The 27,996-nt window shown below is 45.4% G+C and overlaps 1 protein-coding gene across 1 annotated transcript in view; it reads left to right on the top strand.

Annotated features, from left to right (window-relative positions):
* The window catches only part of LOC120916496 (paired box protein Pax-6-like), an 88,917-nt gene that overhangs the window by 17,451 nt on the left and 43,470 nt on the right, over nt 1-27,996 (top strand). Inside the window, exon 3 of the mRNA XM_040327493.1 lies at nt 23,436-23,594. Coding sequence (XP_040183427.1) covers nt 23,436-23,594 — 159 coding nt within the window. The remainder of the gene's footprint in view (nt 1-23,435; nt 23,595-27,996) is intronic.

Raw genomic sequence — 27,996 nt, 5'->3', positions numbered from 1 at the left:
GGTTGATACCACTGCTACGCTGATCTGTGGTTGGGGCAGGAAGCAGCCTGTGTGCTCAGCTGTCTGCAGACCTGCACATGTTGTGCTTTTGCACATTGCCTGAACCCTTCTTTCTATCTAAGAACTATCTATGCAATGACATATTTTTTTTTTGCTTCAGTTTTTTTTTTTCATTTTCAAATATAGAGTTTAAGCTAGGCAAAACACTTGCACATTTGTTTATGCGATCTGCAAAAACAGGTCAGACGAAACTTGTGGTATCACAACACATTTCAGAAAATAGTCACACATTTTTTTTATTCTGTCTTTTTTTCTATTTTAACATGTAATACAGTACCTAAATATTGGTTTCTGTCATTAGGGCAGAGCCGATCTGCCCTATACGCTCGCTATGCAAGCTGCGTAGGGTCCCGCAAATTACTCGACGCCCCGCCTCCCCCTCGTGGGTGCAGGGGTGGCACCGGTGGAATGGGAGTCCTTCTCCCAGCGATTGTGGAGGGGAAGACAGAGAGCCGCCCGGATGTTTAGAGTGCAGCGCACGCAGGGAACACAGCGATAACCGTTTTAATTTCAATTGCTGTGTTCCCTGCCGCTCGCTGTCAGATACAGCCCCTCCTCCTGGTAACGGGACTTTGATAGACAGATCACCCGTGATCCTGGTGATGGGTGATCTGTCAATCAAAGTTCCCCCGGCCAGAGCGGCGTGAACACGGAAATTTAAATGAAAGCTGTTTTGCTGTGTTCCCTGCGCTGCGTGCTGATCATCTGGGTGGCTCTCCTGTTCCTCTCTTGCACAGGTAGGCTGAATGGTGGGCACTGGGCACAAGGCTGCATGGTGTGCGGTGGGCACAAGGCTGCATAGTGGGCACAAGGCTGCGTTTGGTGGGCACAAGGCTGCATTTGGTTGGCACTGGGCACAAGGTTGCATGGTGTGCACTGGGTACAAGGCTGCATGGTGTGCACTGGGCACAAGGCTAATAGTTTAAATAGCTCATGGCATCACGGGTCAGGTAGAGGGCTCCTTAGCAGAATTTTGCTTAGGGCCCCAGGGAGGTCAGGATCGGCACTGCACTAGGGATACCTGTAGCACTTGTAGTCTTAGGCCTCATGTACTTGGGCTTCATAATGGGACAATTTACAAATGTTCCTCATCCTCACACTCGGTATGTGCCCCCTGGAGCACTCAGCTGGAAACGGGAGGCTGAGCTATGAGCCATAAGCAGCTACTTTTAGCTTTCGCTTTGCTCTTCATTGCAAAAAGTCAAAATTAAGTTGGCATGTAGCGTTCAAACTATGCTGCATACTAATTGACTGACACTTGACGTGCCATCTACTGAGATAGATGGGCTGCTGGAATTCAGAATGAAAGTCTGATGGGTGCATTAATGCAGGCATCTCATACTGCACACAGTAAAAGGGGCACTTTATGAACAACAACTCACACATCAAATTTCTGACAGGATCAACAGGTATTTTTAAGTACTTAAAGAAAATTTTCCCTAAAAAGGAAATCACTACAGCCAATACCTCTAAGGGCATGTAATGTGCAATATATTATATTCTTGTTCTTGGGCTTAGATCAGCTATTGTCAATCAAGGTTTCTTGGAACGCTTGGGTTCCTCAAGAGGTTTCCAGTGATTCGTTGAGCTGTGGATGATTGATCCTACGTTTTTATGAATCCTGCATGGTTCTGGATCCAAAGCCATTTGGCAGAGATAGATGTATGACAACAATGATCTTTTTAACCTTCTGTCATGGTTTAGCCTGCAGTTTCCTGTCTGTGAAATTCTTACCTCCTTTCTGCAGTGGCTCTGCCAGATCTGTGATTATATTTAAATGTGCTCTTTGTCTCCTGTGTTCACCTTTGGGCATCACCTCGTATACTATGGCTTTATATTGCTCTATCACTTTCTGACCTGTCTCTGTTTGCTTTACTATATAAGAAATGCTCAGGGCAGCCTGCGTCACTTCCTAGTTCTCTGAGCTCCAGGTTGCCTAGTATTACTTGTATTCATTGTCTGACTTCCTGTACACCGACCCCAGTTTCCGATAGGCCTTCTGGACATCAACTCATTAGGCCAAACAGTGAAGTTGTTCATGTAGAGCAGGTATTTCCAAAGTCCGGCCCGTGGGCCAATCGAGGCCCGTGTTCCGGTTTTGAACGGCCTGCCTGGTTATTTGAAAATATATATCTTTTGTGGCCCCCGACGATCTCCCAGCGCCGGGGACAAAATATATATATATATGCTGGCTGCCTTGGAGGGAACAGGGAGGAGGTGGGACGAGTGCCATACATACAGGAGGAGAATTTTCTGTTTACGGGCAGCCTCTGTAATAGGAAGTCCCGTCTCCTGCGCTGCAATTTGATGACTGTTCTGTCCATCAAAAGAAGGTGGGACTTTCTATTAAAGAGGTTGCTGTGTAAACAGGAGATTCTCCTGTAGGTAATCTTTGGCGCTTGTCCTGCCCCCTCCTTGTCCCCTCCAAGGCTGCAGAAGTATGGGCATCAATCAGGCTGCACTGATGGCAATGGTGGGTACTACATTCCTGGCAATGGTGGGTGCTGCATTCCTGGCAATGGTGGGTGCTGCATTCCTGGAAATGGTGGGTGCTGCATTCCTGGCAATTGGGGGTGCTGCATTCATGGCAATGGTGGGTCTGCAGAAGGCCACTGACCCTTATTTTGATTCACAGTTCTTTATTTAAAAAGTAAGCTTTTTTCTTGAAACTTCCCTCTTAAAGGGAACGTGCGTGTTATACGCTAATAAATACGGTATATCCAAATAATACGCCTGAGCTCATCTCTTTACTCACACACAGCCACAGAGGCAAGAGGATTCTTGTTGGGCAGTGTATTAGTGCTCAAATGAACACACTTAGACCAAATTTTAATGGTTCAAAGAATGTCAGGCAAAATGGTCGGCCCTCAAACATGTTCACTTCATCAAATCTGGCCCTCTTTGAAAAAAGTTTGGACACCACTGATGTACTGTAGAGGCTGCAGTGTCTCTGAGGAGCTCATGGCCTGAGTAAACTGTCAGGTTTCTGTGGTAGCGAGCCCTTGTAGAACACCAACTCAAGTCTAAGCCCCTGCCTGCTTCTTCACCAAGGCCCCTGATGGTGAGGTTGGACTTACAGCAAGCAGGAACCAGGTAGCGCCCCCCTGGTACACCAAGGTGAGGTCAGGGCGGGCAGCAAGCAAGAAAAAATGGTACACAAATCTGTGTTCAGTACATGGGAAGTCAGACACTGAATACAAGTACAATTAGGTAAAAAGGAGCCCATAGAACTAAGTTGCTCTGATTTGGACTATGGTTTGGACCAGGGGGGGGGGGGAGTCTGACCTGAAAGTTGTTAAGCGGGGGGGGGGGGATTATCGCGGGACAGCGATAATGAAAGTTTTGCAGTAAATTGGCACCGATCTGACTTGGTAGGGGGGGGGGGCTGTTCTACCTTTTCCTCTTGTGATGCTACCGTTGCGGGAAGATTACTGCTATCGGAAATGCGGGAATGAATTGTCTGTGTATGGGGATGTAAGGACTTATACTAGCAGTGACAATCTTAACCTAAAGCAAGCCTAGCAGTGTCAGTCCCATTCTTCTGTAAAGATAGGTTTATTTTATAGCAGTAAGGGACGCAATCACCTACACCAAGTGTAGCGGATGGTTGCTACTAGTTACATCCACCATATCACTGCCTTAGCATACAATTGTCCTCTCTTCTCTTCGCAACACTTAACCCCTAGAGCAGTTAACCTCTGAGGGTGACACTAATGTAACCCCCCAGACATATTGTTTGGTGTTAAGGCAAAATATAATCTGACCTAAACACCTTTATCTTTATCTTCAAGGTGCATTTTAGGTGGTCAGATGAGACAAAAATTTAATTATTTGGCCTCAACACCAAACGATATGTCTGGCGGAAATCCCATACAGCTTACCATCCAACCAACACCATTCCTACAGCAAAGAGGTGTTTTTCTGCAGCAGGGACTGGAGAACTTGTCAGGATAGAAGGAAGCATGGATGGGGCAAAATACCATCAAATTCCTGATAAAATTCTGCTGTCCTTTGCCAGAAAGTTGTTAATGGCAGGAAGGTTTACCTTCAAACATGACAATGACTCAAAGCACACAGCAAAAATGACCACACAGTGGTTGAAGGAGAAAAGGGTGATTGTCCTTGCATGGCTTAGTCAAAGCCCAGACTTAAACCCCATTGAAAATCTGTGGAATGGCTTGAAGACTCACAAACAGTCACCATTAAATTTAAAATGAACTTGAGCAGTTGTGCAAAGAAGAGTGGGCAAAAATTGCAAATCTAGATGTGCAAAGTTAGTAGAGACAATTCCCAACAGACTAAAGGCTGTAATTAAAGCAAAATACTGACATATGGGGGTGATCCTTTTTTCAACTCAGTGATTCAGTTTTTTTCTGGATGCGACAGATTCTTCAAGAAATACACCAGATCGCAGATAAGGACACTGGCGGTAACTAAAACTAGCTCTGTACAGTGTACAGAATGGGGCATGTTTGTGCTGCTAAGCATTTAAGATTTAGACAGCCCCCCCATAAAGGGCTGTATCCTCAGCCCCATTCAGCTGTCGACCATCAGATTCACTGGCCAAAAGCTAAATGTAAACAGAGGGGCCAGGGATACTGGTGATGTCATTACCAAAATATTGCAGTGTCCATATTTTGGATTTGACAAGCTAACAAGTGAAGCGGACCTGATGGGGAACTTGTCCTTACAGTTGTGCACCTGATGGGGAATTGGGAGTCTTAGGCCCCGTACACACCATAGAATCCATCCGCAGATAAATCCCAGCAAATGGGTTTCAGCGGATAGATCCTATGGTGTGTACACGCCAGCGGATCTTTTTCCGCGGATATATCTCCCCTGGGATGGATTCCAGCAGATCGGATATTTGCTGACATGCACAACATATCCATCTGCTGGAGTCCATCCCAACGGATGGATCCGCTGGTCTGTACAGACTCACCGAATCCATCCGTCCGAAGGGATCCCCCGCATGCGTCGTAATGATTTGACGCATGCGTGGAATTCCTTATATGACAGCGTCGCGCACGTCGCGACACGTCATCGCAAGAGGATTTCGGCGCGGATTTCAATGCGATGGTGAGTACACACCATCGCATGAAAATCCGCCGAAATCCACGAGAGGATTTATCCGCGGAAACGGTCCGCTGGACCGTATTCGCGGATAAATTCTATCGTGTGTATGGGGCCTAACTCTCCATTGGGTCCTCTTTGCTTATGACTGACAATGGACAGCAGTAGGAGGATTCAAGTTAGACTAAATAACAGCTATGGATCCACCCACTGCCATGTTCTGTCAATCAAAAGGAAGGTGACCCTGATGGGGTCCTAGTCTCCCAGTTGCTTATCGGGATCCGCCCACCCATTTACAAAACTCCTTTGCTTGTCTGTGTGGTGGGCGCAGTGACCGTGGGAGAGGTGCATTGAGGAAGGAGCCCAATATGGACAATCCAAGCTCAGTACCTGCCAGTTTCTGACAGATACATGAATCTGGTGGAAGCACCGACAACTTCAATGCAGATAATACAGCACCTTAGATGTTTTGTGGAAGTGTTTTTACATTAAAGATGATTTTATCGGATGTGCGGCCAACCAGATTTTCCTTTTGTTCCATGAAGGCTGTTGCGCACAGGGCTTGCACCTGCTAGTGTGTGAGTGGTGGTAGAAGAGGGGACTGACCTTGAGCAGAGTTTTGTTTTTCATGTTTTTCAATGCAGGGACCCAACAGAATTCCCCCTCAATATGTCTTAGGCCTTCTGCTGCCCATAGGAACCAGCCATTTCTTTGAGAAAAGAGGATTTGATTGGTTGCTTTCGATTAACGTGGCCCAGTGTATATAATGTTATATTGACTTTGTCAGTGGAGCAGCTCCACCCATGCATGAATAGTTAAAATCTCATCCAGGTCAGTAAGGGGGTCACGCAGTGCTGTGTGGTCAGCAGGGATGACTGTTGATTGACTGGTTTTAACACCAGACGTGACTGCAGCTTGTAGCGTTCCATGTTGGCGAGTGACTTACGCCCAAAGAACTTTGCATCCATCATGACACAAGCGTTGGAGGCACTGTATGCCCCGCAGCCTCTGATAACTATAGCAACATGTACAGCTTCCAGCAGCTATCACTGCCACTGGGTTTGTCTTCTAGAATAATATGTCTGCTCCCAGCACGCTTTAGCCATAAGGGCTCGTCGCTTGGGGTTATGACAACCTGTTCTGTGCAAGTAGCACAGCTTGTAGCATCCTGTTGGTGTCTGTTGCTGAGCCCAAGGGCTTGAAGCGTGCACTTCATCCCAAAGAGAGGTGATTATGAATTCAGATACCATGGTTATCGGCTAAACTCAATCCGTTTGTTCTTTAGAAAATGCCTGTTTTAAAAAACATTCACATTATTTGACCTTTTGATGGTCTCTGAAGACAGTTATAAAGATTACCCGTGGACTAATTATAGTCACATGGGGAATGCAATTGACAAGATTGTTTTATTAAATAAAGGACACTTGACCCAGGTCTGCAATTTGTGTGAATTTCTGGACACCTCAGTTAAAAAAAATTGGATGACATCACTATTATTATTGTTATTATACAGAATTTATGTAGCGCCAACAGTTTTCGCAGCTCTTTACAATATAAAGAGACACAATACACTAACAATAGAATTTAATACAAGAGGGTTAGAAGGGCCCTTGTCAGCTCTCTGCAAAGCAGTAAATGGCTATATAGTGGAACAATGGTTACACACGATCGGAAATTCCGACAAGAAAAGTCCGATGTGAGCTTTTGGTCGGAAATTCCGACTGTGTGTATGCTCCATCAGACTTTTGCTGTCGGAATTTCCGCCAACAAAAGATTGAGATCAGGTTTTCTATTTCTCCAACGGAAAAAGTTCTTATCGGAAAATGCACTCGTCTGTATGCAATTCTGAGGCGCAAAAAAAAAACATGCATGCTCAGAATCAAGCAGAAGAGCCGAACTGATGAAAAAGATGGTATCTCGCGCCTGATAATTTCATAAATACAATAAAAAAAGCTGCAACCTCCAAAACAGTGGAGGCCACTGAGACAACAGTGAAAAAAATGGGTGGGGGCGCTGTGCACAATGGATAGTGACTACAACTAAAAATAAATATATGTGAGAAAATATGTGTAAAATTGCTTAGAAAAAACAAACAGCATACCTAAACACACAATAATTGGTAATAATAAATATTGAGATGCTGAAAACAATAATGTGCTGAAGGCACTGCAATAGACTGAGGTGCTGAGCCCCTAAAAATTGCAAGTAATAATGAACAGCAAAAAACTTGTGCTTAAAAATAATAAGTGAATCATACAAAACGTGACAATGCATGAACTAAATTAAAAGTGTGCTGCTGCAAAGAAGTCCTTGTAATCAATGCGTCAAGCATTAAAAAGTCCTCATAATATGCTTTGTGAACATCCTGTGAAACGAAATCCTGTACCAAAAACTGAAAGTATCCACCTTCACCCACTGTGAAATAACACCCAAAGTGCTCAAAGTATGGATGGCAGCTTTGCAAAAGTTGTTGACCCTTTTACTCAAAAAAGAGGTCAAATACGCTTATAGCAAGATGACACTTGCTGCAAGGATATGGATGATATGGCTGGAGCAACCCCTAACCTCATGGAGGCTCGAAACGGAATATGCAAATGAAAAATAGGAACCACAATAGTGTAATCCCGTTTATTAACCTAAAACCGCTGAAACATAAAAAGCCAAATGGCTGCTTTCTTGAGGGGTGCCAAGGACCCGGCATTGAGGCTGGATGGCATAATAGTACGTGGATGAGCGCCCTGAATATGGATGGGCTGGTGTGCATTCCACCTTCAATAGCGGTAAATCAGAGGGACAGGAAGTGAAGTCCTTACGTGACCAAGTACCGCCTCGACGTACGTTTCGTATGACATGTTTTCAGGAAGCGCACTTGGTCACTCCGTGAGTTCGCTTAAATGTGTCTGTCAATGGGCTAGCCAGGGGGAGGGGATTGGAACTTGTAACAGCCTCAGTCTCAGATCAAATAGCATAACAATACTGACATCCCGACAACGCAATACCAAATACATGGGATAACACAACTCCAAAAGAACAATGCAATTAAAAATATTGAATACATTACAATGGCATTAATCAAGTGACATATGCAATAATGTATAACATTTTAAAATCAATACATTAAAATAATGAAGGTTAGAAGAATTAATTGGTTGAAGGATTTACTTAATAAGGAATATGTATAGTCCTCACTGTCCGGACAGATAATCTGCAGGATTATTCATTAGTTAAAAAACAGTTAAGATCCTGATCAATATTAAGACCCAGCGGCTGCATTGTCCTCAAACGATACAGCCACTGGGTCTCATTCTGGGAATTTGGCCTTCTTGAGGTCAGTACCTCTCCAGTGGTAAATAGCTCTATCTATCCCATAAAAGATAAGCTGTCGGGATCTTTGTCATGGTACTGGAGAAAGTGACGTGACACGCTATGGTTTGGGAAACCCTTAGCAATATTGGCCACATGCTCGTTTATCCTAATCCCTAGCTCCTGTGTGGTGCGCCCCACATACTGGAGGGAGCATGGGCATTCCAGGACATACGTGACATGTTTAGAGTAGCAGGTGATGAGAGGGTTGACACTAAACGCTTGCTGTGTCACCATGGATTTAAATGTGGTGATTTTCTTTGTGTCTAGTGGTGGTGTGACATGCCTTGAATCTGGTGCAGTAGTGAAAGCCCGACCCATCCAAAAAGGTGGGGGGGTTTCTTGGGGGGATCTGGGACGTTGGGTGTGATGATGTTCCTCAGTCCCGGAGCCCTCCTATAGATGAATATAGGTTTAGAAGGTAAAACAGTTTCTAGATCCCTATCCTTTAAAAGGATGGGCCAGAATTTTTTTTTAAAGTTTTCTCTATACTTTTATATTGCCTATGGAACCCCAAGACAAAGGCCAGGTTCCCTGAGAACGGGGTTTTCTTCTTAGAAGTCAAGAGAGTTTCCCTATTCATAGTAGAAACATCATTTTTGGTTTTGATAAGCATTTGTTGGGAATAACCCTTTTCATTAAACCTTTCGTAAGGATTGCAGCCTGTGTGTGAAAGTCAGTCATGCTATCGCAATTACGCCGCATACGCATGTATTGACCTTTGGGTATCGCCCCCAACCACTGTGGGTGGTGACAACTATTGGTTGGCACAAAGCCATTCCTATCGGTCGTTTTAAAGAATGTCCTCGTGTCAATTTGGTTGCCGTTCTTGATCCAAATAATTTATTGAAATCAGACTAAATTCCGCCATGAATCTTATGCTGCGTACACGCGACCGTTTTTCGGGTTGTAAAAAATTAAGTTTTTAATGGTTTTTTCAACCCGATCGTTAAAACGGACTTGCCTACACACGATCGTGAAAAAAATGCTCTAGCAAAGCGTGGTGACGTACAACACGTACGACGGCACTATAAAGGGGAAGTTCCATTCGGATGGTGCCACCCTTGGGGTTGCTTTTGCTGATTTTGTGTTAGTAAAAGACGATTCGCGCTTTTCAGTCTATAACAGCGTGATTAATGTGCTTACACCATTACGAACGCTAGTTTTACCAGAATCTCATAACTTGCTTCTGAGCATGCACGTTTTTTTCACGTTGTTAAAGCCCACACACGACCATTTTTTACGACGTTAAAAACGACAAGGTTAAAAACTTTGTGAAAAATTAGAGCATGTTCTAAATTTTTAATAGCCATTTTTTACATCATGAAAAATGCTCTGGAGCCCACACACGATCGTTTTTAATGACATAAAAAAAAACGTAATTGTTTACAACCCGAAAAACGGTCGTGTGTGCGTGGCATAAGGCCATACTGGTTGTTATTCAAACGTAGTAGAAATGACTCCAATGATGTCTGAGAGCCTTCCCACAACAGGATGACATCATCAATGTATCTTTTGTAATACAACAGGGCCTGATTGTTTTCTTTGTATATGGTTTCGCCTTCCCACTTATTTAATACAACATTTGCTACACTAGGGGCATAGCGTGCCCCCATTGCCATTCCCTTAATTTGATTATAAAACCTGTCCTGTGCCCAGAAATAGTTATTGCCCATGGCTTGCTGAAGTCCTTCAACTAAAAAAATTATTTAGACCCTTTGCAGCTTGGATCTCTCCATAAGCACCTGTTTAACTGCTACAGTGGCATCATTCGGCTTGATATGGTATAAAGTGACTCGATGTCAACAGTGACCATCAAAGTTGCATCGGTCACTTCTATGGTGGACACAGATTTGATAAGTTCACGGCTGTCTTTCAAATATGATCTCCCCCTAATAACCAAGGGTTGTAGATGGCAAGGTATTCCCCCACTCTAGAATAAAGTGAGCCAATCCCATTAATAATGGGTCAGCCAGGAGGCTTATCTTTATTTTTGTGAATTTTAGGTACTACTGTATATATAGGACCGGGGTACATGGTACCCGTGGTATGAGGTATTGAGCCTCCTTATTGTCCAATATATGTTGGGCGACTCCATCGTTAACCCAAGTGGTTAATTCAGCTTTTAATATGACTAAGGGATCTGATGGGAGTGGCTTATAAGTGCTGGTGTCATCTAATAACTGTTGGATCTCAGCATAACAACTTTCCTTGGCGAGTACCATCACACCTCCTCCTTTGTCCACCAGACGGACTACTATGTTTTTGTTTTTTTCAAGTTGTTTAATACCCTCTACTAGAGCGCGATTCGTTCTGACCTGTTTCACCTGTAATTATTTGATTTCATCCTGTACCATATTTTTAAAAACCTCTATATGGTGATGCATACCCTTCTTGGGATTAAACACAGAGTTCTTTTTTAAACCACTATGTTGATATCTGGTATCTTCTGATTGTGAAGGGAAAATGGAGAAAAGCCGAACTGCCTATTGAACTTCATTGATCTCGGCTCGTGGTACGTCTTGTATGTCACCGCGTTCTTGATGGTGAGAATTTCCGACAAGAGTTGTGTGTATGCAACACAAGTTTGAGCCAACATTTCATCAGAGAAAATCCATGGTTTTCTTGTTGGAATTTCCAATCGTGTGTGCGCGGCATTACATTACTACTCGGTTCTCCAGCTTCCCATGACACTGGTCCATCTCCAGTCTGCTTACTGGACATCCTCCCTGTTCTGTCCTGCTTCATCAAGTCTCTAATACCAGAGATGTTTCATCCCTGTCCAAATCATGCCGTCTGAACCTATGCAACATCTCCAGAATACGCCCCTTTTTAACCAATGACACCGCAAAGCTTCTAATTAATTCCCTGGTCATCTCTTGCATCAACTACTGCATCTCCCTTCTCGTTAGATTGCCTTTACATAGGCTATCCCCCGTTCAGTCCATCATAAATGCTGCTGCCAGACTTATCAACCACCCAGTATCTGCCACCCCTCTCTGCCAATCCCTTCACTGGCTTCCGCTCACCCAATGTATACAATTCAAAGGACTAACAACAACTTACAAAGCCATTCACAACTCTGCCCCCAGCTACATCACTAACCCTGTCTCGAAATATCAATACCTTCCTGAGATCTCCTGCTCCCTAGCTCCCTTGTCACTTCCTCCTGTGTTCGCCTTCAGGACTTCTCCTGAGCTTCTCTCATCCTTTGGAACTCCCTACCCCAATATGTCTGACTATCTTCTTATGTATCTGTTTTTAGACGATCCCCGAAAACCCTTCTCTTTAAAGAAGCCTATCCTGCTTCTAATTAATGCACTGTGGGCCAGATCCACAAAAGGGATACGACGGCGTATCTGCTGATACGCCGTCGTATCCCTGTTTCTATCTATGCGACTGATCCACAGAATCAGTTACGCATAGATAGGCAGAAGATCCGACAGGTGTAATACTTTTACACTGTCGGATCTTAGGATGCAGTACCGCGGCCGCCGCTGGGGGCATTTCTCGTCGTAATCCAGCGTCGGGTATTCAAATTAGCACTTACGGAGATCCACAAAGCTTTTTCCCTTCGTTAAGTCGCCGTGTTAGTTTGCCGTCGCAAAATTAGGGCTGCTTTTACAAAGTGTAAACTTAGTACACCATGTAAAAGTATACCCTTCTTTCCCGCGTCGCTGTCAAATTTTTTTTAACATTTTTTTTTTCCCGCCACATCTCTTTTTTACACGTCGCGATTCACAAAACTCGGCGCAACGTAACGTAACGCAAAGCACGTCGGGAAAATAGCGTCGGGAGCATGCGCAGTACGTCCGGCGCGGGAGCGCGCCTAATTTAAATGGGACTCGCCCCATTTGAATTGGCCCGCCTTGCACCGGACGGATTTAAGTTACACCGCTGCAAATTTCCAGGTAAGTGCTTTGTGGATCGGGCACTAACTTGGGCAATTTGCAGCGGTGTAACTTAAATCACAAAGGTTACGTTGCGCCCGCTCGTTGTGGATCTGGCCCTGTGTTTTTACATTCTCCATCAGCTCATCTACCACAGTTATAACCTTTTGTATCACTTGGCCCTCCCTCTTAGATTGTAAGCTCTAATGAGCAGATCCCTCTGATTCCTCCTGTACTAAATTGTATTGTAACTGTATTGTCTGCCTTCATTTTGCAAAGAGTTGCTCAAACTGTTGGCGCTATATAAATCCTGTATAATAATAATTAAGCTGGAAGCATAGCCAGATGTATCTAGTGCCTAGACAGTGTTCCGACATAATGTAGCACAAAGTGAAGAAAATTCATTTTTTTCAAGCGGTTACTTTCTCCATTTTGCATCAGGAAATGCTGTGTTCTGTTGAGGAGACTGTTCACCCTAGTAAGCTAGTAGTCGCCTATCCAGCCAGCAAGTGGAGCTTTAGGTTCCTCTCATGTAAATTTTATTTTGTTACCACTTTCTAAACAGGGGGCCAGTTTGCGGTCCATTAGCCTGTTGGGGGACCGGACTATAGTTTGAAAAAAAATATGAATGAATTCCTATGCACATATCTTATTTGTTGTGCAAAAAAACAGGGAAAATAACAAAACAATATTTAAAATAAAGAACAATTTTAATCAACCTAAACTTATTAGTATTTCACAAAATCCCCTTATCACAGAACCCCCCTCCCCCTTAACATCACAGACACCTCTCCATCACAAATCCCTCCATAACAGAGCCCCCCATCACCGAGCCCCCCATCACAGACTCCCCCAACACAGAACCCTCCATAATAGATCCCCATTACAGAGCCTCAATCACAGATCCCCCCATCACAGAGCCCCCCATAACAGATCCATCCCAACACAGAGCCCCCAATCATAGAACCCCCCCAACACAGAGTCCCTTCATAACAGATCCCCCATCATAGAACCGCCCCATTACAGACTCCCTCAACACAGAACCCTCCACAACAGATCCCCTATCACAAATCCCCCCCCAACACAGAGCCCTCCATAGCAGATCCCCCATCACAAAGCCCCCCATAACAGATCCCCCCATCACAGGCAGGTGATTGATTGCTGGGACTGCCCTGCTGCCTTTTAACCAATTACCCGCTTCTTAACTCAAAAGGTTTGTCCAGACCTGTCATGTTTCTTGTTTCGTAAGATTAAAATAGAGGAGAGGGGGAGTGCTGTGATGTTAAAGGAGTAGCCCACGGGCCGAGTAAATCACCCTGGCGAGAAGTAGTTAGAGGGCCCCTGGTTTACAGAGACCAGCAGCTTAGGCTGACATTTACACTCTATGGAATGACTTGTAATTGCATATCCCTTATTAGGAAGCTTTTTCCAAAGTTTCAGTTAGAAATGCTGGGCCTGATCCACAAAAGGGATACGCCGTCGTATCCCTGTTTCTATCTATGGAACTGATCCACAGAATCAGTTTCTCATAGTTAGGCAGAAGATCCGTCATGTGTAAGGGACTTACACTGTCGGATCTTAGGATGCAGTACCGCAGCCGCCCCGCCGCTGGGGGCATTTCGAGTCGAAATACAGCGTCGGGTATGCAAATTAGCACTTACGGAGATCCACGAAGCTTTTAAGCTTCGTTTTTTCTCCGTAAGTATTAGTTTGCCGTCGCAAAATTAGGGCTGCTTTTACAAGGTGTAAAGTTAGTACACCATGTAAAAGTAGACCCTTCTTTCCCGCGACGCTGTAAATTTTTTTATTTTTATTTTTTCCCGCAGCATCTCTTTTTTTTCCCGACGCAACTTTTTTTACCCGGCGCGATTCACAAAACTCGGCGTAACGTAATTTCGCGCAATGCACATCGGGAAAATCGCGTCGGGAGCATGCGCAGTACGTCCGACGCGGGAGCGCGCCTAATTTAAATGGGACTCGCCCCATTAGATTAGGAACGCCTTGCGCCGGACGGATTTAAGTTACACCGCTCAAAATTTCTAGGTAAGTGCTTTGTGGATCGGGCACTTAGGTAGAGATTTTGCGGCGGTGTAACTTAAATGACAAAAGTTAAGTTACGCAGGGTTTTTGTGGATCAGGCCCGCTGTTTCTTTAGATAAATTATCTTTAGGAAATTAAACTTTGTTATGTATGCATTAATGTTTATTTGTAAAATACAAATGTCATGCACACACTGAATAAAAAAAAAAAGACCAAATAGTTTAAAAATGTATACATATATAAAAATAAAAATAAATAAATATAAATATATAAAAATAAATAAATAAATATAAATATATATATAAAAAAAAATATTGAACAAAACCATTACAGTTTATTAGTAGTAGATTTCTGGCCACATAAATAAGGATCTTACCTTCTGTTAAGGGTAATTTTTTTCACAAAATACACATGCAGTAGTAGTGCCCGGTTACATTGAAATTATGCTTCCAAACACAGGAAAGGACGTGCATTTTGTGTACAGTTATTTAATTATCTTTAGGAGGAAAACTGGACATGTAAAAAGATTGTAAGACATGAGCCAAGTGTAAGTTTATTTTAAAGGCAAACAAACAATTGCAGCTCTATAGATCGATCCTCCTGGCAACATCTATAAAAGATCAGATTTTCTGAATATTTGTCTCTCCACAGATTTTTATAATGGTTGTTCAGACGTTCATCTATCTTCTATGTGGAATATCTTTGGTGTGCATGGAGGAAAATGGCCTATACACATATAGGGGGTTATTTACGAAAGGCAAATCCACTTTGCACTACAAGTGCAAAGTGCACTTGAAATTGCACTTGGAAGAGTCGCTGTAAATATGCGGGGTAGATCTGAAATGAGGGGAAGCTCTGCTGATTTTGTTATCCAATCATGTGCAAGTTAAAATGCTTTTTTTTTATTTTCCTTGCATGTCCCCTTCGGATCTACAGCGACCGCAATTCCAAGTGCACTTTCAGTGCAATTTCAAGTGCACTTTGCACTTATAGTGCAAAGTGGATTTGCCTTTAGTAAATAACCCCCATAATGTTCCCTGATCAGAATGCCAGATTAGATGATTTTACATCTCCAATAAACTGCAATTGTTTTGTACGATAAACAGTTGTTTATACCAATAGCCAACAATGATGTCGTAATTGTTCCTTGGTTTGTCAAATTGTTGTTGAATGTTCTAAAAGTCTGCACTGTTGGTCACTGGTCAGTATCTGCAGTTCACTGTACAGCTACTTGCAGTAAGTACTCTTAAGGCGCCACCCTTTGGGAAACTTCTGCTAATATTGTGCTATGGTTAGCATTGCTTCTGAGCATGCATGTTTGTACTTTGGATTTTATTCCGATGGACTTGTGTACACACGATCGGATAATCCGACATCACACATTTGTTGTCGGAAATTTTTAAAGCATGCTATCCCACATTTGTTGTCGGAAAATCTGACAATTGTCCGATGGAGCATACAAACGGTCAAGTTTTCCGACAAAACCCTTCCATCACACAATTCCCATCAGAAAATCTGATCGTGTGTACGAGGCTTAAGGCCTACTCACTGTGTCCCAGGCCTCCTTCCAGCTTCAGTTGTCACTGGTACTAAAGTATCCCAGGAAGATCCTCTTAGGATGTTGTAACGGAACGTCCCACACTCCGCTTGAGTGCTTCCATTATATACCGCTTCCTATCAGTCTGGATATAGATATCAGATATTCCAGCTGCTCTCAAGCACACAACGAGACGAGACTTGTTTGTCTGCTGAACATGGAGTGTTTAATAGAACCAAGAATACAACCTTATATACAGTTAAAGAGGAGGTAACCAGAACATAAATTAACATGAGCTAATTTAATCATTTACCCAGACTAGGTGACTCATAGATGTGACCTTTCAGGGTAGACGTCACGCTGCCTCGCTCACCTGCTATACAATACACATTATCATCAGTGTAAACACAGAACATCTTCACACAATAGCCGGGTCAATTAGCACAGAGAACAGACAGATGGCTGGAGGTGAGGGCATTAGCATCCCCTTACACTCTATGTCCCAACAGTATGAATCAGTCACTCTAAGGCCTAGTACACACGAGAGGATTTATCCGCGGATACGGTCCAGCGGACCGTTTCCGCGGATAAATCCTCTCGAGGATTTCAGCGGATTTGGATCCGATGGAGTGTACTCACCATAGGATCGAAATCCGCGCCGAAATCCCCTCGCGATGACGTGTCGCGCCGTCGCCGCGATGATGACGCGGCGACGAGCGCGACGCTGTCATATAAGGAATTCCACGCATGCGTCGAATCATTACGACGCATGCGGGGGATCCCTTCGGACGGATTGATCCGGTGAGTCTGTACAGACCAGCGGATCAATCCGTTGGGATGGATTCAAGCGGATAGATTTGAAAGCATGTCTTCAAATTTATATCCGCTTGAAATCCATCCCAGGGGATAAAAATCCACGGAAACAGATCCGCTGGATTGTACACACCATAGAATCTATCCGCTGAAACCGATCCGCTGAGATTTTTCAGCGGATGGATTCTATCGTGTGTACGGGGCCTAATATGGCATATACAGGGTCCCCAGGCATACAGCTCACAAAGAGCACCGTTCCCCCAAATGCCAGAGCCCATGATCGCAAGGCAAGAGGCTAGCATTCAGTCCCCTCCAAAAGCCTCTGTCGCAGGTGAGTCTGTCACAGATGTTACCTGGGTGTTCCTGCAACTTTGGGGTGATCCTTCAGCTTCTTGATGAGCTAAAATCATCCAGGACTTCTTAAAGCTGAGTCTTGGAAGGTTTAACAGCACTTCCATGCTGGGTCACACTCCAGCAGGCAAAGGGCCCCGCTATTCTCTGCTCCAGCCCCTATATACCTCTCTCAGCCCCCTGCTGGTCACTTTCCTGACCAGAGATTGGCTGATTGTCAGGGCACTGCCCTTTACGGTCACATTTCCCCAGTTGGCTCTGGGTGGAATTGAACCTGGGACCTGTCCATTGTGAGTCCAGCTCTTTGCCTCTGAGCCACTGCTCAAGTATTACTTTGCTTGCTGTCCCTTGGAGCCTGGTTCTGAACCCATGTTACTTTGGACCAATCAGTGGCCAGTGCGGCCTATTTAAGCCAGCCCCTTCCCCTTTGCTAATTGCTGGTTCGTTGTCAGCTTTACCCTGTGAGAGAACCTTGGAAACCTGTATACCCAGACCTGCTTGACCCGGATTGGACCTTGACGATTCTCTGCCATCTCCTACACTTGACCCCTGCCTGCTTATCGGATTTGCTGTTGTCTCCTGCCCCTTGACCTTGGCTTGCTCTCACGGACTTCCTCTGATCTCTCCAACTCCTGACCCACGGCCTGTGACCCGGATTTGCCTTTGTTTCCTGTTGGTCCCTTCTGGACTTACCTGCCTGTTCCTGCCTGATCAACGACTGTCTCCAGTCCTCTGCACCTGCCCTGTTTTTGTCAGCTGCACCAAGTCTGCCTACCAGTTCCCGGCACTGGTGCCTCCTTGTGCCGTCCCTCCTCTGTTCTAACTCCAGGGAGTGGTCTGCACAGGGTCGCAAAGGTGAGCCGCCCTCAGCATCTCGGCCTCGGTGAGTACTTACCTTAATGGTCCTGACAGTACGAACCAGCCATTATGTCTGAGGCCGACAGGGCATGCTCACCCCTTGAAAACCTGTGTCAACAGGTGTCTGTTGTGACGGTTGCCGTTCAAAACTTGCAAGAAGGTAAACCCTTGCATAATGGACTAACTAATGTTATGGACTTATACAAGATGCTCTCCTCCCTGGCTCTGCAAGTCTCCAGCCTGAACCATACTATTCAGGAATTACAACAGGAGGTCCAAAAATTTAAAGAGACAACACGCCCAGCCCCGGAACCTGTATATTATGAGCCATTTGTTCTTATGCCAGAAAAATTCGATGGGAACCGTGCATCCTTCCTGTGCTTTCAAACCGATTGTGAGCTGTTGTTCACCCTCAGACCTAGGACCTATGCCACGGATTATATTAAGGTTCGAGCCTCCATCAATTTGCTAACAGGGCAGATCAAATCGTGGGCTCATCTGCTGTTGCAGGAAAAGAGTCCAGTCTTGGACAGCTGGGAGACGTTCATGTCTGCGCTGGACTCATATATTTCTGTTTCCAAGAAGACCAGCGCTCCCAGGTCTGCTCTTAATTCACGGGGCCTACGGGTACCCAGGGATAGGAAGCCCCAGTGCGGTTATGATACCCAGCCAGCCCAGTGTGTGCCAGATTATGAAACCCTGTATGTGCCCAGCCAGGAAGCTTCCCCATCACAAGGTCTTGATATCTCTGTGGATGCTCACACGCCTACCTTGGAGGAGGAAGAACCTATGCAGATCGGGGTCATCCGGTCCAGCCTATCTATGGCAGAAAGAGAGCGGAGAAGAGCCCATGGACTTTGCTTTTATTGTGGTGCTAGCGGGCACCTTATATCGCTTTGCCCAACTCGCCCACCTCGGCCAAAGCTTCTTCAAGTGGGTACTATTGGAAGTTTTTTCTATGCCTCAGAATCTGTGCCTACCTTTCCAGTGTCTTCAGTCCCAGTGTCTTCAGTCCCAGTGTCTTCAGTCCCAGTGTCTTCAGTCCCAGTGTCTTCAGTCCCAGTGTCTTCAGTCCCAGTGTCTTCAGTCCCAGTGTCTTCAGTCCCAGTGTCTTCAGTTCCAGTGTCTTCAGTTCCAGTGTCTTCAGTTCCAGTGTCTTCAGTTCCAGTGTCTTCAGTTCCAGGGTCTTCAGTTCCAGGGTCTTCAGTTCCAGTGTCCCCAGTTCCAGTTCTTATGTCCTCAGTTTCTTCAGTTCCAGTGTCCCCAGTTCCAGTTCTTATGTCCTCAGTTTCTGTGTCCCCAGTTCCTGTGTCTTCAGTTCCTATGTCCCCAGTTGAAGTTCTCCCTTCAGACTGCACGTATGCCTCGGATGGTACTATGGTCCGTAAACAGGATCTGGTAATATTTGAACAGGCCTTACAAGCAAGGAGGGCGCCCCCTACCAGAACTTCAGGATCAAAAAAGCCCAAAAAGAAAAAGTAAAGATCTACATGCTCCCTGTTTGATCCATCAGGAGCATCCGGAACTAGTGGACAGTTTGGGCGTCCGGAGTCCGCCCCTAGGGGGGGGGCACTGTCAGGGCACTGCCCTTTACGGTCACATTTCCCCAGTTGGCTCTGGGTGGAATTGAACCTGGGACCTGTCCATTGTGAGTCCAGCTCTTTGCCTCTGAGCCACTGCTCAAGTATTACTTTGCTTGCTGTCCCTTGGAGCCTGGTTCTGAACCCATGTTACTTTGGACCAATCAGTGGCCAGTGCGGCCTATTTAAGCCAGCCCCTTCCCCTTTGCTAATTGCTGGTTCGTTGTCAGCTTTACCCTGTGAGAGAACCTTGGAAACCTGTATACCCAGACCTGCTTGACCCGGATTGGACCTTGACGATTCTCTGCCATCTCCTACACTTGACCCCTGCCTGCTTATCGGATTTGCTGTTGTCTCCTGCCCCTTGACCTTGGCTTGCTCTCACGGACTTCCTCTGATCTCTCCAACTCCTGACCCACGGCCTGTGACCCGGATTTGCCTTTGTTTCCTGTTGGTCCCTTCTGGACTTACCTGCCTGTTCCTGCCTGATCAACGACTGTCTCCAGTCCTCTGCACCTGCCCTGTTTTTGTCAGCTGCACCAAGTCTGCCTACCAGTTCCCGGCACTGGTGCCTCCTTGTGCCGTCCCTCCTCTGTTCTAACTCCAGGGAGTGGTCTGCACAGGGTCGCAAAGGTGAGCCGCCCTCAGCATCTCGGCCTCGGTGAGTACTTACCTTAATGGTCCTGACACTGATCTTGTATGCAGGGCCAGCTCAGGCTCTGCCCTCTCCACCCACTACGTTTCATAGTTTTCTGGAAAGACGAGTAGACAGGCAAGTCTCCAGCTGCGGAAGCCAGAGTAGGCAAAATGCAATCACAAGTTCCACTGGCAACAGTAAAGTTCAAAACACATTTTTTTAATCTTTCTACTAGCACCTAACTACCATTGTCATATTTTGTAAATTTAGTAAAACAACAGCATCATTTGTGCAGCAGTTATCTATGTCACATTGATTTTCATTTACCAAAAGTTCTGTAGTGTATGTGTGAGGCAGCACTAGACCTTGTCAGTGGTGGGTAGGTTCTTGACTCGTTGCTGCCTGTTCTGACTCAACTACAAGGCCATAAACATTGGCCCAGATTCAAGTAGAATTGCGCGATATTTGCGGGGGAGCAGGGCAACGATTTTGCCCTGCGCCCCCGCAAATATTTTGTGCTGCCCTCGATTCACGAAGCAGTAGCTCCGTGAATTGCGAGGGCGCGCCGGCAAATTTGCCCGGCGTAAGCGTGCGCAAGTTAAATGATCCCGCCGGGGGCGGGAATCATTTAAATTAGGCGCGCTCCCGCGCCGAGCGTACAGCGCATGCTCCGTCGGGAAACTTTCCCGACGTGCATTGCGGCAAATGACATCGCAAGGACGTCATTTGCTTCTAAGTGAATGGCGTCCAGCGCCATTCACGTTTCACTTACGCAAACGCCGTGAAATTCTAATTCTAAATTCTAATTTCACGGCGCGGGAAGGCCGGCTATACTTTAGCATTGGCTGCCCCTACTATTAGAAGGGGCAGCCTTGCGCTAAAAGTAGCCGTACGGAAACTCCGTACCTGGCTTGCGCGTGGCTCGGGCAAGCTTGTGAATCAGTGGTAGTATGCAATTTGCATACTACACGCTGATACACAATGGGAGCGCCCCCTAGCGGCCCCCGCAAGAATGCAGCCTAAAATCTGCGAGGCATAAGAGCCTTATGCCGCGCAGATTTTAGCCTGCAGTCGGTGTAACGAGGTTCCTGAATCAGGAGCACTCGTTACACCGGAGCAAGTAAGCACTTGCGCTGCGTAACCTATGGTTGCGCGGGCGCAAGTGCTTCTTGAATCTGGGCCATTATCTCCAGCTTCATGTAGGGCTTACACGACCTGGTGTTCTATTTATCCCTTGCATCAATTCAGACAGCTTAACTCAATGAATAACTCACTGTTAGAGAGACAGACGATGAATCCTTTTGAATGTTCTGTTTAATGATGGCTATTCATAGGTAGAAAAGGTTGCAGTTGTTAACCACATGGAAAGATGTTTAGCATGGAAGGTATACTGAGCTAATGAGAGAGAGAGTCAGGAAGTGGAGGGGAATATAAGGAACTACGGTGAGAGAAAGTTCAACTAGACAAAAGGGAGCAGAGCTTAAAGACAGAGCAATAATAAACCACATAGTGTAACACAACACTGTCAATCCAGCTGCTGACAAGGCCTGTGTTTGTAATCACACTGGAGGAAATACTTTTAAAGGTTCGGTCCGTTTTCAATTAATGCCTGATAAAGGGGCATTTTTGGATCCCCGAAATGTGTTGGCTACTCTTTTTTAGAATAAAGTCATATCTGGACCTTATAGCAGTAGGTTGTTGCTTGAAGTTCCATTATTGTTACATTTACCTGTGGAGAGTCCTCGGAGTGGACCCCTTTAGGAGTGTGAAGAATGCGCAGGTGGTTGAAGAATACTGTGTGTTAATAAAAAGTCTTGGAAACTCCAGCCGGTTAAGGGAAAATTATCTCAACATTTATGTATGACATAAAACATAGCCAATGCATTTTGGCATCTTGGTGTTCTACCTTTCTTAAAGGGGTTGTAAAGGCACATTTTTGTTTTCCTAAATATCTTTCTTTACCTTAGTGCAGTCCTCCTTCACTTACCTCATCCTTCAATTTTGCTTTTAAATGTCCTTATTTCTTCTAAAAAAATCCTCACTTCCTGTTCTTCTGTCTCTAACTCCACACAGTAATGCAAGGCTTTCTCCCTGGTGTGGAGTGTCGTGCTCGCCCCCTCCCTTGGAATACAGGAGAGTCAGGACGCCCACTAACACACAGCTCCTTTCTCTATCTGCAACGTAAAGAGCGTCCTGACTCTACTGTAGTCCAAGGGAGGGGGCGAGCACGACACTCCACACCAGCAAAAAAGCCTTGCATTACTGTGTGGAGTTACAGACAGAAGAACAGGAAGTGAGGATTTCTCAGAAGAAATAAGGACATTTAAAAGCAAAATGGAAGGATGAGATAAGTGAAGGAGGACTGCACTAAGGTAAAGGAAGCTATTTAGGAAACAAAAATTGTACCTTTACAACCCCATTAAAGCGTAGGTTCACCCTAAAACAATTATATACCATTACATCCAGCATACTTCCGACATCTACAGTATGCTGGGTTTTTTTTTTGCCGTACATACCCTTTTATTGTTATTTTCCCCCTGGCTTCCTGGTTCTGGCTCCCGCGGGACTGGGCGTTCCTATTCGAAGGTTAGATGATTGACGTCTGGTGAAAAACTTCCCCTGGCGCATAAGGCGCGTCACCAGTTTTCCGTAACTAGCCGACCTGCAAATCGCCTCTATATGGCGCCTGCGCAGTCAGCTCTACACGCGCCGTATATAGCTGACTCGCAGGTCGGCTAATTACGGAAAACTGGTGACGGGCCTTATGCGCCAGGGGAAGTTTTTCACCAGACGTCAATCGTCTAACCTCTCAATAGGAACACCTAGTCCCGCGGAAGCCAGAACCCAGAAGCCAGGGGGGAAAATAACAATAAAAGGGTATGTACGGCAAATAAACAGCATACTGTAGATGTCGGAAGTATGCTGGATGTAATGGTATATAATTGTTTTAGGGTGAACCTCCGCTTTAAGTGCTTGGGTAGCTTTTAATCTTTTGGTCATGGACATCGCAGTCCATGTCCTAATATGATCACACTCTTTCAGAGTGTCTGTTATTCCTACAGTGGCAAACCAGATACTCTGGAACACCGCTCCCAAGACTTTCATTTTACGCTTGGCTCCCCTCGCCTACCGCCACATTTTTTTAATAAGTACGCAAGGTGTTCCTTGAGATCAAAAGTGGAATGCTACTTTTAAACATGAAGTATTTTAATCCTGATTGTATTCTTTTTCAGATAGCTGTCAGCAGCTGGACAGCAGTCTAGACTCAGAACATCAGACTGGGGCGGTGAACGATGACCTGGATGACTCACAGATTCGACTACAGTTGAAGCGTAAACTCCAACGCAACCGCACATCCTTCACTCAGGAGCAGATTGAGGCACTCGAAAAAGGTCAGTAAATGGATCTCTGCAGACTGCAGGTCTCCATAAACTTCTGCTGAGCTTACTGTCCTAATTAAAATTTGGGCATCTAGGGTGACATATGCATAGTTAACTATGTCGTGGTAAAATATACATTTAACAGTTTATTATTTATTTTACACTTGACTAGGTTCATTAAAAAAAATAGCAAAACAGAAAGTTTGTTTTGAGTCACAAAGAAAAAATTGCTTCCCGACCTTCGAAGCAGATTAGCTCCCTTAGTCAAAATATTGCAAAATTACAGTAAAAAATTTTTGGGCAAATTTTAGGGATTTTGCTAAGGCCCCTTTCACATTGAGGCGTTTTTCATGCAGTACAGCGCTAAAAATAGCGCTGCTATACCGCATGAAAAATCATGCCCTGCAGGCTTCAATGTGAAACCCCGGAGGCTTTCACACTGAAGCGGTGCGGTAGCAGGAACGCTCCAAAAGTCCTGCTAGCCGCATCTTTGGAGCGGTAAAGGAGCGGTGTGTTTACCGCTCCTATACCGCGACTTCCCATTGAAATCAATGGGAAACCGCGGTAATACCGCGGTATTAACCCTTTTTCGGCCGCTAACGGGAGTTAAAACCTCACCGCTAGCGCCCGAATATCGCGGTAAATACGACGGTATAGCGGCGCTACAAATAGCACGGCTATACCGTCACCGCGGCTCCACGCCTCAATGTTAAAGAGGCCTAAGGCACTCCCAAAGAAACCTGAAACTACCCGGGTTGAAAAAGGATGATAACAGTAGATATTAATCATTCTAATCAAGGTAGCATAGGTACCCTTTGGCATACCTCCCAACTTTTTGAGATGGGAACGAGGTACAGCTATTAGCAAGAGTATGTAGGCATAGGACACACCTCCCACTTCAGCCCCGGAAGAATTTACCCCCTTCCTGACCAGAGCACTTTTTAGGATTCGGCAATGCGTCGCTTTAACTGACAATTGCGCGTGGCTCAACGCGATTGGCACTGCGCTGACAAGCCATTCACCTCTGCAGCTAGAGGTTCGGATCCCGGTCTCGGCTTCATGTGAATTGAGTTTGGTGGTCTCAGCCCGGCTCCCGGTGGGTGTGCTATGCAAGGTAAGCCTGTGCTTAGTACGCCCACCCCCCTCCCACAAAAACCACCACACCTACACACGCACTCTAAATTGTGTTAACACACGCACTTTGACCACGCGGTCTCTAAAAGAGAGGCGAAGGACTAGTGGGGCTGGTTGAGCGGGCTAATCCTCTCACTCCCTTATAGGGAGTCCCTCTGCCCCGTTGGGCTTCAAAGCGGAGCAGGTAGGGCGGGCTGTGTGGGAGGACCCCCTCACACACCCGCCATTGCCACCCGGGGCATGGAGAAAGGTGGCAGATTGCCTCTGGGGGAGGCCTGCCTACTCCCAACTCCTGCAGTCTGGCTCCTCTCTCGAGTACACGCACAAAATACACTTTAAAAAAAAAAAAAAAAACTGACAATTGCGCGATGTTGCACCCAAACAAAATGTCCTTTTTTCACACAAATTGAGCTTTCTTTTGGTGGATTTTGATCTATTTTTTGCGCTATAAACAGAAAAAATAAAATTTAGAAAAAAAAGCAATATTTTTTACTTTTTGCTATAATTAATATCCCACAAAAATATCTAAAAAAAATCATTTCTTTCTCAGTTTAGGCCGATATGTATTCTTCTTCATATTTTTGGTAAAATAAATCGCAATAAGTGTATATTGATTTGTTTGCGCAAAAGTTATAGCGTCCACAAAATAGGAGATAGTTTTATGTCATTTTTTTAATTTACTTTTTATTAGTAATGGTGGCGATCAGCGATTTTTATCATGACTGTGACATTATGGTGGACAAATCGGACACTTTTGACACTATTTTGGGACCATTGTCATTTATACAGCGACCAGTGCTATAAAAATACTGTGTAAATGACACTGGCAGGGAAGGGGTTAAACACTAGGGGGCGGTAAAGGGGTTAAATGTGTCCTAGGGAGTGATTCTAACTGTGGGGGGTGGGCTACAAGTGAAACGACAGTGATCACTGCTCCCGATGACAGGGAGCAGTAGATCTCTGTCATGTTGCTAGGCAGAACAGGGAAATGCCTTGTTTACATAGGCATCTCCCCGTTCTGCAGATCCTGCGCACGCCCGCATGGCGGTTGATTCAAAGCAACGTACAGGTACGTTGCTTTGCGCAGCCGTGCCATTCTGCCGACGTATATATCGTCGTTAGCCGGTCGGAAAGTGGTTAAAGAAAAAAAAAAGATTAATTAAGCCCACATGAATAAATGGGGGTCATAGCATCCCAGAGTGGTACTGGGGATATGATGGATTGTATAAGGTGCCACGTCCCGAAATTAATAGGTTGAAATGGATGGATTGGCAGATGGACTTTATGGGCACAACATGACCAGGTAAAAATTCTTATGCTTTTATTCAAAGAATAAACAATACAATTAAAATGAATAGCATAACATAGCTAATTATAACAGGGACAATGAATAGCCCAGAAATCTGCCTGTAAGCAGGGTCAGGGTGTGGCGATTTACAGAGGGAGACACACGTAAAGTTCTCTGAACAAAACAACGTTTATTACCGTGGGCGGTAGTAGTAATAGTCAATACAATCGTACAGTAGATGGTTCCTCTTCAGGCCTGGAGACACAAACATGCAGTACAGATACTGTTGCGCAATTCCCGCAATCACAGCGAGACACTGGATTGTCCGGTAGAAGTTGAGCGACTTTCACCCGACCAGGGTTAACACTACAGGACTCCGTAGGACCCCTGAACTATCACTCACAGCAGGGTCTCTGTCTCACTCTGCCTACACCCGAGTTCTCCCCCACACGTGGCAGGGCTTTCCTATATATGGAAAACCACCCCCAAAATGGCCGCCCAGATCTCTCGAGATCTTGTGTGTCCTATCAGGACACCGGGCTCCTCCAAAATGGTGTTGGAGACACTCCAGAGGTCAGTAGTGTTAAACATAAATACATAAATAAACATAACTCGACTGCAGTGTGAACACATATGATTACTCAACCACTTGCTCTTGCAGCCATCTAGGCTGCCCTATCACTGGCGGCTGCCTACATGCCAATCCACCCATTTCAACTAATTAAGCAGTTTTTTTTACCACTACTATACCTTTATATTGGCTTTTGGAATTTACAAATGCAGCAATTTAGAAATTGGATGAAAGTTTTAGCACTTGGGAACACTTTTTGAAAGATAACAAGTGCATTTTATATACATCTATATAGATCAGACCAAAATGAGGGACAAATGAGGAGGAAAGAGGGACATTGTTACATCGGTGACATTCCCTCGAAATCAGGGACAGTTGGGAGCTATGCCTTGGTCAAATTCTGTGATGAATACAGCCAACTCCCAGAAAGAAGATTTTGCAAAGATAAAAGTGTCTGTCTTTGTATGGTTTCCGTACACATGTTGGCACAGGAAGGAATCAGTGATGCATTGAGCGAATGAGACCACATTGTACACATGGGAGACCTGCAAGTGTGAAACCAGCTTTGCTTCCGCCGAACTGAGAGGAGCTGTGCTATTACTCAGCAACCTCCCAGCAGCACAACGTGGGACAGGAGCAGCTGCAGAATACTCTTTCCTGAAAGGTCAAACTTTGTAAACTGGCCATGGGATTATGCAGAATATACCTCTAGGCAGTAGTGTATTAAGGTTTTGTGCTGCCCTAGGCCTGACTAAACTTGTGCACTCCCCAATTTAAATATGACACACCCCTTCCTGTCAAGGCCACACCCCTTGCTGTTTAAGACCCGTCCTAAAAATGGGGTAGGAAATGAAGGGAAATCTCTGCAGTGGGACCGGCATGGTAAAAAATAAACTAACGGGGGCTATAACCCTCCCTTACTCTTACATTAGCACCGCCCACCCACCCACAGTTGCGGAACCGGAAGCAGTGCGGCCGCTTTATGGGGGCGCTAGACCAATTTGCCTCTCTGCCCAGTCCGCCCCATAAGACTGGAGCTACACTAACAGTGTAGTGCAAGCTGGCGGGGACTCTTTCCGTGCTGCCCCCCCCTGCAAAGTTCTTCCCTAGGCCTGGGCCAGGATATAGCATTGCCTCTAGGTCATAGGTGTCAAACACAAGGCCCGCGGGCCGAATCCATCCATCCAGGCCATTTCATGTGGCCCTTGCACCTCTCCTGCAGTCTCTGGTCCTACTCCAGACCCTTACTTTCTGATATCAAGCAATGCATCCAGCTTCTTCCCAGCAGCAGCATAAGCACTGTGATGTAAGGGAGAGTGGGGGACTCATCTTCTGATGGTGGGGTGGAGCTTGACATCTAATCTTACAGATACAACCAGCCCTTTTGAGGGCAATCATAATGCTGATGCGGCCCACGATGA

This window comes from Rana temporaria, chromosome 10 (assembly GCF_905171775.1).
Source record: "Rana temporaria chromosome 10, aRanTem1.1, whole genome shotgun sequence".
In the NCBI taxonomy this organism is placed as follows: Eukaryota; Metazoa; Chordata; class Amphibia; order Anura; family Ranidae; genus Rana; species Rana temporaria.
The sequence above is the reverse complement of the archived record's forward strand: the minus strand, read 5'-3'. Positions and strand labels throughout refer to the sequence as shown.